Here is a 14,045-nt window from a genome sequence, read left to right as displayed (position 1 = left end):
ATTATTATTATTATTATTATTATCGTAGCTCTCGAACGGATGAACCGATTTTGATTTAGTTTTTTTTTGTCTGAAAGCTAAGTTAGTCGGGAGTGTAATAGCCATGTTTCATGTCAGTCTAGGGCGCGCCCTTCGCGCGTAAACAGCAGTTTAAGAAGCTCTGTATAAATAATTAATTTTCAACGGTTATAAGTGAGTTTAGTGACTTAAAAGTGATACCAAAATGTTCCTTATGAGACAGTGATTACGCTATAGTACATGTGTATTGGATACAACGTTAATTAACTGTAAAATTTAAAGAAAACATAATTTTTGAAGAAAACGCGTAAGCGGCTACAAAAACGGCCGCACTTAAGCTCTTCTGGACGCTGAGACGCCCAAATATTAGTTGCTAAAACTGTGCGCGATTTCCTGGAATTGCTGTGCCACCTGCCGTGACCTCAAGTGAACTCTTCATTTATTTGGCAAATTAAGAAGTAATAATAATAAAGATATAATGGAGTGTCAAGCATGTCACAGAGTGTTGGCGAAAAAGGGGGCACATTTTGTGTGCCAAGGCCCGTGCCAAGGCACTTTTCATAGAAATTGCGTTAAGGGACTGGCGGCAGATATGAAGGCAGGCCGCAACCGGAGATGCTGTAATAATTGTGAGGATAATGAATCCGACGATGAAGTGGAGCAGGAGGAGGACCAAGATGTCGATAAAATGCTCAAAGTCATTTTAAAGAAGGTCAGCGTACTCCCTGGATTGGAAAAACAATTAAGTGATATAAAACAAAGCATGAGCGTTCTCTCAGAGAAGTACGACACGCTGCTGGCGGAACATGAGCAGTCGAAGGAGAAAATTAGCAAGCTAGAAAAAATGGCCGCTAGCACCAATAATAAATGTATATACCTGGAGAAGCAGAACATGGCGCTTGAACAAAAAATACAGGAATTTGAACAAACTACTAGGAAACATAATATTGAGATTGTAGGAATCGAGCAGTTACCAGATGAAAACATAATGGGTATTGTTACTAAGATAGGTGAGAAAATTGACGTGAGCTGCGCGGATATCGAGTCAGCGAGACGCACTCATCCACCACGACCCGGACCGAACGCGAGGCCGGCGCCCATCATCGTCGCGTTCAAGAGCTCGGGGACGGCGGCGCGCGACCAGTGGCTCGCGCGGCGGCGCCGCCTGGCGGACCTGACCAGCGCCGCGCTCACAGGCGGGGCCCTCGCCACCAGGGTCTACCTCAACGAGGACCTGAACAAGGCCACCAGAGTGCTGCTGTGGAACGTGAAGAACCAGCTGCATGGTGTCTTCAAGTATATCTGGGTGGTGAACGGTAAGATCCTGGTGAAGAAAGCCGAAGGCGGAAACGCTACGTGGGTGAGGTCAGAGAACGATTTAAGTGAATTAAAGAAAGTGAAGTAGATTTATTATTATTCCACGACTACAGTGTTTATTTTTACTCATTAGAATTCACAGCTATTAATAGTATCGATTGTATTGATAATCAGTCTTTCGTTAATTTTGTTTCAGTAGATAATTTCAGAGAATTAAAAAACTCGTTTAGTGAAGTTAAAGATTTAAATTTAGTCCATGTCAACATCCGATCGCTTAAAAAACATTTTAACGAATTATTGGTAGCATTAGACAGCCAATTAAACTCCTTAGATGTATTGGTAATTACAGAACCAAACATAAATAATTCAGATTTGTCATTTTATAATATTAAAGACTTCAATGTAAATGTAATAACTCGAGAAGGGAGGCGGGGGGGCGGCGTGCTGGTGTACTCGCGCGCCGCGCTCGCGGTCGCGCCCGTGCCCGCGCATGCGCGCTGCCTCACCGCGGCCGAGTGCGTTTCCATAACCATAGAATACAACGACGAACTTATCTACGTTATATCAATCTACAGGCCACCGAAACTGCACAATCAAGATAAAAAAACACAATTTATTCACGAATTAAGTTCTTTATTACACTCTTTACCTCCAAACTCAAAAGTAATTTTGTGTGGTGATATTAATATTAATACTCTGGATATAAACAATAACCATGTAATTGCATATGAAAGTGTTTTATCGGAATTTGGATTTATTAACTGTATAAATAGCGTTACCAGGCGAGAAATATTAAATGGAGCGGTTGTAGAGTCTTGTTTGGATCATATATATATTAGCGGGCTCAGTGATAGCATTAATTCAGCTGTAATCAAACATAAAATTTCCGATCACTATTTGATTTCGGTAGCGGTAGTATGGAAACGTGCTCAGTCGCGAGACTCGCGAGTGCGGTGTACAGCGCCATTTGTTGGGCAAAGTTCGCGGCTCGGCGCCACTGGAGGGGCGGCCGCGGCCGCGGTCGCGTCCGCGAGCGCGTCTAGCGACACGCGCCGCGTCCTAGACAACCGATTAGTTAGAGAAAAATTGCTTGCTACTGACTTCGAGGAACTATTATCTATTCAATGTCCTAACAAAATGTATGAAGAGTTCTGTAAACTTTTTAGTGATATATATAATGATTGTTATAAAATTGTTAAAGTCAGCAATAATAGAAATAATAAGGGATGGATTAATTCTAAGTTAAAATCTATGATAGAAGAGAGAGATAGACTGTTTAAAATATGGAGCTACGAACCAAATAACATGATAAAGCGTATTACATATACAAAATATAGAAATAAATGTTTTAAAACAATATCTAAGGCAAAAAGTGATTACGATAAGAAGAGTATATTAGACTGTAATAATAATATTAAGAAAATATGGGACAAAGTCAATTCTATGTTAGGAAACGACAGAAAATCCTTAGATTCAGTGATTTTGAATAACATGAAAACACAAGGTAGTACTATAAATATATGTAATGGGTTTGCAGAAACTTTTTCTAAGGAAATTGATCTCATTAAACATAAGTGTAATGATAAATGGTTGGATAGGAAAGAATACGCAAAAGAGTCGGACGTGTGTATGCGGTGGCAGCCGGTGAGTAGTAAAGACATGTCGCGAGTAATTAACAGGATGAGCTGTAAGAAGTCTCCCGGCTCCGACCACATACGCATGCGCGATTTAAAAACTGTATCAGATAGAGTAAGTCCTATATTAGCTAAGTTAGTTAATATGTCAGTAACCCAATCTTGCTTCCCTGGTGGTCTTAAACAAGCAATAATTCGACCTATACATAAAAAAGGTGATTATAAATCCTATTCCAACTATCGGCCTATAGCGATACTTTCTAGCGTAGACAAGGTAATCGAGAAGTGTATTGTTAATCAATTGGGATCATATTTACAGAAAAACAGTATATTAAACAGGTGTCAACATGGTTTCCAAAAGGGCAAAAGTACAAATACGCTACTGTCAAATTTTACAAATGAAATAAATGGTTATTTAGCAGATAAAAAAGTAGTCGTGGCTGTATTTTTCGATTTTCGGAAGGCATTTGACACCTTGGAAACTAATACACTTATCGATGCCATGAGGGAGTGCGGGGTGGGCGAGCCACTGAGCCAGTGGTTCAGTGACTATCTCACCGCGCGCTCCTACCGCGTGAAGGTGGGATCGACGGTCGGCGACGAGCAGGCAGTGCGGTGTGGGGTGCCGCAGGGCTCGGGCTGCGGTCCCGTGTGCTACTTGCTGCACGTGAACAGCCTGTGCGGAGTGCTGCGGCACTGCTCGCCGCACATGTTCGCCGACGACCTGTGCGTGCTGCGCGCCGGCGCCGCCGACGACCTCGCCGGCGTCTGCCGCGCGGTGCAGCAGGACGTCGACGCCGTACTCAAGTGGTCGCACGATAATGGCATAGTATTAAATTCAGAAAAAACCAAATTGCTCATTTTACACTCACCTTACTTAACCCCTTCCTGTTCGTCAGACCCTACAATAGTTACGCATGACTTCTCTTGTTTGCATAATAATCTAGTTTCGTGCCGATGTAAGCCGATTGAGAGAGTTAAATGCATCACTTACCTCGGTATGAAAATAGATGAAACCTTTTCATGGTCTTCTCATATAGAGCATTTATGTAGTAAATTAAGAGTCCTACTCGGTAGATTTTATCACCTTAGCTATAGAATACCAGCAAGCACCCTAAAATGTATCTATATATCTTTAGTGGAATCAATCATAAGTTACTCTCTGGACTGCTATGGCCTGACTTTTAAAACAAATTTGGAAAAAGTTGAAAAATTGCAAATTAGATTTCTCAAATTATTAGTGAGCAGTAAAATTAAGAATAAATATAAAAATGATTATTATAAGTTATTTAAATTATGTAAAATTCTTCCAGCCACTCTTAAACACAAGTATCTATTATTAGTTAATCAGCATGGCAATCAAGAGAGTAACTTATCTGAAATGAGCCAACAATATAACACCAGATCTGTAGCTGCAGGTAAATATGCTGTCCCCAGAGTAAGCAATTACTATGGGGATAGGCTCATTAAAAAACGCTTACCTTATTTACTCAACTCTTTACCTGTGGCTATTAGAACAGAGAAAAACAAAAATAGATTTAAGAGGGCTTTGTTCAAACACTACCTAGACAAAATTTAGATGCCTCATTTATTTGTGAACTACCTAACCATCTTTGGCAATATACTTATGTAGATCTGTATTCATTACCATGACAACTAATTATAATTATGTACCTTTAGACTCACCCAGATCCCACAGTCAAACTGTGTAAACAGTTTTGGGGGACATTGTATTTACATTTAAGTTCCTATGTAAGATGTTTTATTAAATAAATAAATAAAATTTAGTCTCAGTAGTCGTAGTTAGTAAGTCTTCGCGATATGCTTAGAAAATGCAAAAGAGAAAAACGCTTACTTGTTTGGTATTGACTCTTAAGTTCTATAGAATTTCCGCATTTTTTAAATAGGTACCACGTTGCGGAAGAACTATTTTTTCGTCATACTAATCTGAACTGTCACCGGCCACGTACATCACAATAACAGCGCCCTCTTGACAAATTTAACAATAGTCTTACACTTCTGCCGGCGTATCATGCTGCCAATTTTATCACTTATCCACGTAGATAAAGCATCCGTCACGCTTTAGCATCAGTGTGAGAGTGACAGATGTCTTATCCACGTGGATAAAGCTAGGAACATACTACGCGGACGTCCGTCGTAAAACGACCGCGACCGCGACCTATCAGTGTGCACGGAACAAAACATCCAGAGAGCCAGATTTCGATCGGACGTCCGTGCGCTCAAGGCCACGTCCGCGTCCGTCGACCGATAGTTTGCACGGTTATGTGTAATGTCATTGTCCAGATTCCCGTCCGCGGTCGAATCACGACGGACGTCCGCGTAGTGTGTTCCTAGCTTAAGTGATAAAATTGGCAGCATGATACGCCGGCTGCCGGTCTATCATGCTTCCAATTTTATCACTTATCCACGCGGATAAGACAACTGTCACTCTCACACTGACATACTTGCCAAAGCGTGACGGATGCTTTATCCACGTGGATAAGTGATAAAATTGGAAGCATGATACGCCGGCTGCACGGGAAGCATGGTCGCGCGATAGACGATAAAATATCAGGCCGTCCCTATCGCACTTACAAATAGTGCGATAGGGACGGCCTGCTATTTTATCGTCTATCACGCGACCATGCTTCCCGTGCTGGTCAGGCTTTATTACGTATGCATTTTCAAGTGCGAAAGAGACGCCAACTACCTAGTCCCTTTCTAATTAAATTACATCACACTAATGTTTTATTCATTCATATCCTTAGCTCTAATTACTCATAATTAGTCCAGTAGCAAATGATATTATAAAATATACGCACACTAATAGTATCACAAGTAGATGGCTTATTCGTGAAATGTCAGGACGAATGTGTACGGAATACGAGATGCGTGACACTATCATGAGTTTAAAATGCGTTACTCGATATCGAGTACGTCACGGAAAATTACACTTTCCCTTCACTGGCTCGGAAACACGTGTTTTATCCTTTGATGCCAACGTACCTACTTTTAAATAACTACACATTTACAATAAGCCTAATTAGTAATTAACTTTAAATAGTATGTATTAAGAATTGTCATACCCTAAATTAAAACTTTTAAAAAGTCGGTTAATAAATCTGATAAATTATTGTAATTAATATCAACGCATTTTTTCCAAGCTATACAAACTCAAACGTTAATATCGATCGTTCATAACATAACGATAAGTTGTCATCTCAATATTACGAGTCATAGACAGTCTAGACTTCGTAATGTCAGGAGTTTTTGATGTCATCCGTTCGTAATTACAATTATTGATGAAAATCGTTATAGAAATGATATTTTTCAGTGGTTTTTTGACTGATTTCAATACTTTGTGAGTTTCTTTAAGTGTCATAATAACATTTTTAGGGATGGTTAATGTGCAATTCCAGAGAAAAGTGAGATAATGTTTTCCAGCAGTGTTTGTATACATGATTGGACAAGTATGGCTGAGTGTATGTACTTATATGCAAACAACTTTGTAACCATGGTAAGCGATCACTGCTGCCCATGGACACCCAAAACACCAGAAGGGTCGGCGGTGCGTTGTCTACCTATAAGGTGGGTGTACGCTCGCTCTTTTCTGGAAAATTTGAAGGTCATATCGGTCCAGAAATACCGCAGGCGGCAGTTCATTCTACAGTTTAGCTGTGCGAGGCAGGAAGTTTCTGGAGAAACGCTCAGTTGAGGACTAAAAAACCTGGCAACTTAGAAAAATGAAGGGCTCACCCGCCAATACGATACTTGCCTCCTACTCCTAGTCAAATCAGCTTATTTTTAAGAACTCTCAAAACAAATTTGAACAACTTGCTAATATGAAATCGAATTGAGTGACGTCAAAGTCAATTCAGTTACTTTATATATTTCTACCTGGCTTGTTAAATAGACATTGGATTTAGAAATAACTTCTGTCCATGTTTTCCTAATAATGATCTGATGCTTTATTTCGTGCAAGGTACCTATAAAATATTTTATTTTAAGAACAGTCATGTTCCCTATAGTCTTCATAAAACGCTTGCCGACGTTGGCGGAATCATCAACGAGCCACTTAAAAATTGATTGAAATGTAAGGGCGATGGTTTAATTCCCTTATAAAATTTTAATTTCGCGCGTTTTTAGTGCCAAGATTTGGTTGACCGTCTGTATTTCATATGGACCCTTTAAACATTGAACGCTACATATTACCGTCCATTTCAAACTGCTGCGCCCTAATAAAACAAATTAAACTGTTCTCTGAAACCTACTTAAGATTCATATCAATCGTTATAATAATTAACAAAGCAATAATAAAACGTAATTAAAAAACAACACTAAGAACGTCATCTATCTCTTTCTTATTAAGAATTTTTTGTAGGTTAGAACGAGTAGGATATAGCCCTTCGCGGCAAAATGGCTGACAGTCAGTTACTGCGTACCATAGATAAAGTTTTTTTTTAATGAATTAATAAGTGTTGATAGCGAGGGCAACTCAGTTAATGCCAATATGACACTTCAATGACATATTTGGAGGTAATTTATGTACTTATTAGTGCGGTGTCACATAGTTGTGTTAATTTTGTGTTTTTGCAGTTTTATTATTTCTTAGTATGCGGTTTTTAACTGTTAAGTGAAAAATAGACACTTAATGAGTGTCGGTTAAATATCAAGTAGATGCCTAAATATAGACATACCTCTAATGAATTAATGAACGTGAAACAAATAAAGGGAACTGTGACATTGTATTTTACATCGTTTTTCTAAATTAAAAATAGTTTACCATAAACAAGAGTCATAGAGCTGCATAACATGATGTTTCAGTTCTGTTTGTTTTAAAATAAACCTAGTATTTAATGCTGGCGAACGCCTAAAAACATTGTTCATTATGTTATAATGAATTGCAGTAAGTAGGTACGTTTACAGTCGAGTTCAATACAATACAATACAATACTCTTTATTGCACACCTCACATAGTTTACAAGTAATGCACAAGATACAAAAAAACAAATTAAACAGAGGTAACAACAGGTGGTCTTATCGCTTAAGAGCGATCTCTTCCAGACAAACTTTGGGTACTGGAGTTAATATAATCAGAATATATGGTAGGTGGCTCTAAGAAATATGAGAAGTAGAATTTAAATACAACCAAACAACACAAAACACTCATGCAAATAGACATATATTATACATAAATAAGTATAACCATACATAAACATACACACATAAATTAGATACATAAAAAGGTTTAATATTAATAAAGAAACATTCATAAAACCTAAGGGGGGGAAAGATAGAAGACAGGTTAGGATGAGGAGGAGGATAGGAGGGGAGTTCATAAATATATATACAATTCTTCACCTTAAATCGTTGCAATAAAGTAAAAAAATGTATACCTATTTTTATGAACTCGACTGTACCTATCATAATCATATAACAAGCAATTATAGTAGTAAATGTATATTTCAGGGATCACGGGAAGAAAATTGTTAGCGTAGGTCTTATATGTTAAAAATGCTCATTTTTGAGGTTTTTATTGAGATTTTTATTCGATCAAAGTTCGGTTTACCATACGTTATTTCAACACATCAAAAATACAATAGACGGATACCTACCTAAGACTAATATAAAAATTATAAGCTCATTTTACAGACTAACACCTACCGACATTTAAAAAAAAATTATAAAAATAAAAGGCGAACAAAACGCAACATATAGTTATAATTAGGTTCTTTAATAGGAGCGGCGTTATCTCGGATCGCGCTGTAAATCGTGCCGCCGCTATAAACAACCTGCGCGCGCCATCTAGCGATGCCGCGGGGAAACTAGTCTGTGGTGCGTTTTGTTTTCTATAACGGTTTCAGGTGAGCGTCAGAATGGCGGGTGTACATCAAGCAATCCTGGTGTGGTATACGTCAGGAGTTAGTGCTAGCAATGTGCCAAATGTGCGCCAAAATTCGAGCAATGTGCTCTTTGAACTCCAGAGATATTTAAGAAATTAATGACACCCGCTATTCTGACGTCAGGTTGGCGGGTGTACTTCCAGTTCTAGCTAATGGCTGCTTACTCGAGGGTGAAAGTATTGCCTAAGGTTAGTGCTCGCAATGTGCTTCCACATGTATGAAACACATACTAATTCAGAGAGCCGTTGAAGAGTAATATGGGATTGAATAAATATATCTATAAGTATCACTTTTTTGTGAAAAGCGCCTGAATGTTAATGCTGCATTGCAGGCAATGAACATTGCTATTTTATTTCAGCAGGCGTTATAGATATATTTATTCAATCCCATATTACTCTTCAACGGCTCTCTGAATTAATGTGTGTTTCATACATGTTGAAGCACATTGCGAGCACTAACTTTAGGCAGTACTTTCACCCTCGAGTAAGCAGCCATTAGCTAGAACTGGAAGTACACCCGCCAACCTGACGTCAGAATGGCGGGTGTCATTAATTTCTTAAATATCTCTGGAGTTCAAAGAGCACATTGCTCGAATTTTGGCACACATTTGGCACATTGCTAGCACTAACTCCTGACGTATACCACACCAGGATTGCTTGATGTACACCCGCCATTCTGACGCTCACGGTTTCAGACAGTTTTGAACATTTTTTGCCACTTTTTTTCAAATGTGATATTTTTGATACATGTTTCGTTCATGTTTCTACTCAGAATCACTAGCTTTTTCAATCCTAATATGTAAAAAAATTGCCCCATACGATTTTTTCTTATTTTGTTACCATTTTCCGTACACTTTGTATGGAATGACAAAAGAGGAAAGTAACAAAAATGTATGGAAATTATGGAACACTTTTTGTCTCCTATTGAGATCGTGATTCTAAGTACCTACAGTCGACCCAATTTCCTAAAAATATCAAAATAAAAAAAATGGTAAAAAAACGCTCTTTTGGGATATCCATCTCTTAGGTTACGGTGACCGCTTTCCATCAGGCGGAATGTATGCTTATTTGCCACCGACGTAGTATAAAAAAAATAAGTATTGCGATTTTTTTCTAGAAATGGAAATGCTACCGAATGGTCATGGCCAACCAAATATATCGGCACTAAATATGGCGCCAAATTCAAATTTTCTATGGAAATTAAACCAGAAGCGAAGGATTAATTCCACAGATTTAAGTAAACGGGTTATAGTATTTTTTGCTCTGAGTTTAATTCCCATTTAAAAGAACAATCGGCCGCGGAGCCCTATATTTTACAAAATCGGAGTTAATCTAACAATTACAAAAACCCTTTATTATTATTATTATTCATTTATTGAGGACCAACTTGGATCATTTTTGTTAGTAACATAAAATATGTAACAACTTAAGACTAGTGTTAGTATACGTAACTATTTACATTTAACTTCTATTTATTCCTACGTACATGGGTCATGCAGCAATTATTCAGATATAGGCCATCAACCCTGTCCGCAATCATGATCAGGATGCTGTTGGAGCTGACCCGTATCCTGCGCACCAGGGATGTGGCTCGCTTACGCATAGTGGTGTAGAAGCAGTCTACCCGCGCCTCTGCGAACATCCCTAACGGCTCAGCCACGACATTGGTCTAAGCGCGACAGCGGCGAGCGGCGGCCATACATTGAAGCGAGACACAGTGATGGGACTTTTCATTCACACGTATGGCTGCCGCTCGCCGCTGCCGCGCTTAGACCAATGTCGTGGCTGGGCCGTGACGCGCTACAATATCTTGACAGCCCCATCAGCACCCTGTACGCGTTGTTATATTGAACGCGCAGAGCGTTGTACCGCTTATATGTATAGTCTGCCCACAGGCTGCTTGTGTAGAAACTAGTACAGTAGGCTCTGAACAAACTAACTTTGACTTCTTTAGAGCAGCAAGCAAACCTGCGGGCTTTAGAAAGCTTACACACTATAAGATTGTAAAATAAAATAAATAAATATATATTCGGGACACCTTACACAGATCAACTTAGCCCCAAAATAAGCAACGCTTGTACTATGGGTGCTAAGCGACGATATACATACTTAAATAGATAAATACATACTTATATACATAGAAAACATCCATGACTCAGGAACAAATATCTGTGCTCATCACACAGATAAATGCCCTTACCGGGATTCGAACCCAGGACCGCGGCTTAGCAGGCAGGGTCACTACCGACTGAGCCAGACCGGTCGTCAAACGGTCGGCAGGCAATTTTACTACTAGGTAACATAAAAAGAATAATGATTCCAGTAACCAATGCCTATATTATGTGTATGTATCAATCATGTCACAAGTCATTACCTCATCCCATCATGTTTAATTTAAACACACAATTGAGCGTAGCGAATGCCTGTATGACTATGTGACTTTCCATTAGAGAAGGTTCCCTATGCTCCATGTGAACTTGAAACATAAGTACCCGCTTCGATGGAAAGTAGGTATGCTTGTGGAAATATCAGTAAAATTCCAATAAGATTTCAGCTAATATGAAATTTGTGGCAAAATTTTCTCCAATGCTTTCTCAATTTAAATAAACGCAATAATATAATTTCATTTCATCGTTGAAAGTCATTAAAAATGTTTAACGATTTCAAAGTAATCTTTTGGTTCCTTGTTAAGAACTGCAAAAGTGCAAAAACACGTTATAATTATTATTAATAGAGTCCGGTGTGTGAATAACATTTATTGTTAGGTACCTACCTACTTAATATTTTTTTTCTACTCGTCGACTTTAATCTGTCAATTAGGACACCACAGAGTGCTGACTTTTCAGTGTTGGATAGTCTTTCATTACACTTCACTTTAGTTAACTGAAATAAATTCATAAATAGAACTTCATACAAGTTCTATACTAATTTGCGATACCTGGCAAATTTTTCTGCATCTGAAACACATTTTTTTTTTATATATCGCGTATCGACCAATCAGAGACGGGTATTATAAACAATTGCTTGCTAGGTAACTCAGCAAGCTTCGTGGCCTAAACATGGTACTCGACTGAAAAGCTTTGTATTATATCACGATTGTATAAAATACTATTTTGCTAACTAATTGTGCGCTGCTAATTGTATTATTATTTATGAAGTCTGTCGGAAACTCGTAATAATGAAAATGAAAGTATTCCTTTGCTAATAAACTAAAAATAACTCGTGCTGGCCAATCAGTACTAATAAATAAATTCCCATCCTAATTGATAGCATATCTGGGCGACCGAGCTTCGCTCGGTTCTGTTTCGTATCCTTGACATGTGTCGCCATCTAGTTCAAAAATGAATAGTACCTACATCGAGCGAAAGAATTCTCAGCCTTAACAACACAACTACTCCACACGAGATGGCGCGCATTTCGCCACAAAAGCTCAAATAGTGTATTTTTCTATTCGTTTTAGCCTTGACCTGTGTCGCCATCTAGTGTTTGCAATAAATAGTACTTACATCGACCGAAAGAATTCTGTATTAACAGTACAACTACTGCACACGAGATGGCGCGCGAAGAAAAACGCATGAAAACTCGAAAATTCGCGTTTTCCGGGACCTAAGGATAAGTTAGACCGATTTTTCACCCCCAAAAACCCCCACATAACAAATTTCAGCGAAATCGTTAGAGCGGTTTCCGAGATCGTCAGTGTAAATAAATATATAAATAAATAAATAAATAATAAATAAATAAATAAATATACAAGAATTGCTCGTTTAAAAGTATAAGATAAGGCGTTAGTTTGCGGAAATTCATGTCAATAAATCTAGAAAATTACTTTTGGTAATCCGCTAACAAATATTGTGCTAGCACAGAATATATTATAATTAATATTAGGTTACCCTGTGTGGTGACGGGTTGAGAATTTCACCACCCCCTTTCTTCCCGTGGGTGTCGTAGAAGGCGACTATGGGATATGGGTTAAATTGTGGCGTAGGCGAGAGGCTGGCAACCTGTCACTGCAATGTCACAGTTTCGTTTTCTTTCAACCCCTTATTTGCCAAGAGTGGCACTGAAGCTTTAGTGGTTTCATGTGTTCTGCCACCCCTTTATGGGATACAGGCGTGATTGTATGTTGTTGTTGTTGTAATATTAGGTACAAGTAGAGAAGGCGCACTGCTTTGATGTTCAAGAAATGCCGCCTTTTTAAATGCCTACAAAATTCTAACAAAGAAACGAGCCGCACGTGCGCAGCGTTGGACGATAGGGTTGCCTATGGATTAAAACGAATTAATACTCAGATAACATTTTATACTATTATATTCATGTCTTGGGTACTTTCTAGGTATATATACAGTATTTATATATTTTTGTTTAAGGCCAACATCACAAGCCTTATTGAACTTTTCCGTGGGACAATCAGGTAGACTTTTTCTTCAGTGTATGATATTTCAGTTTGTTTATAACAACAACCCACTAGATACATAGTGAAATAAAAAGGACCGCTCTAACTTTGCATAGTGACTTTTGTGTCAAAATGAACAACGTTTATTATGGGACCAATGCTGAAATCGCAAAAAAAATGGCTGCTCCATGGAAAAGGCTAGTTTCCTATAGTTAAAATAATAGTTATTTGTTATACAAGGGGGCAAAGTTGTATTTTAACGCCGAGTGTGGAATTGAAAAACGAGCAAGTGAAAAGATTCTATAGTTGAACCACGAGCGAAGCGAGTGGTTCTAGAATAGAATCCTGAACTTGCGAGTTTTTTAACACACGAGAAGTAAAATACATTTGCACCCGAGTGTAACACAAAACTTTTCCCCTCACTATAGCGAGGAAACTACAACGCAAAAATTCCGTTTATCACTGCTTCCAGTGATTCCACAGGTCTTTCATCAAATTCAAATCATCTTTTTTACTAGATTCACCTACTTTTATCAATTTCAAAGCAGTTAATTTGACTCTATTCAAGGTCAAATTACTTTACCCGCTAGTGGATAAAATGCGTTTTTACCCGCTGGTATTAAAGGACAAAACACGTGTTTCCGAGCTAGTGAGGGGAAAATATTTTTCCCCTCACTAGCTCGGAAACACGTGTTTTGTCCTTTAATACGTAAAAACACATTTTATCCACTAGTGGGTAAAGTAATTTGACCTTGAATAAAGTCAAATCAACTGCTTTAAA

At 38.5% G+C, this 14,045-nt stretch overlaps 2 protein-coding genes across 4 annotated transcripts in view; one reads left to right on the top strand and one right to left on the bottom strand.

The window, feature by feature from the left end:
• LOC125238606 (homeobox protein invected-like) overlaps positions 1-14,045 on the bottom strand; it is a 119,675-nt gene that overhangs the window by 93,856 nt on the left and 11,774 nt on the right. The window lies entirely within an intron of this gene.
• LOC125238975 lies at positions 611-1,423 on the top strand. The gene has a single exon (XM_048146476.1). The coding sequence runs from the start codon at positions 611-613 to the stop codon at positions 1,421-1,423; it is 813 nt and encodes a 270-aa protein (XP_048002433.1).

This window comes from Leguminivora glycinivorella, chromosome 24 (genome assembly GCF_023078275.1).
Source record: "Leguminivora glycinivorella isolate SPB_JAAS2020 chromosome 24, LegGlyc_1.1, whole genome shotgun sequence".
Lineage (NCBI taxonomy): Eukaryota > Metazoa > Arthropoda > Insecta > Lepidoptera > Tortricidae > Leguminivora > Leguminivora glycinivorella.
This window is presented reverse-complemented; position numbering and strand designations above follow the sequence as displayed.

What these genes read in the sequence shown, in the direction of transcription:
- LOC125238975 (XM_048146476.1), top strand. Translation starts at nt 611, where the DNA reads ATGAAGGCAGGCCGCAACCGGAGATGCTGTAATAATTGTGAGGATAAT.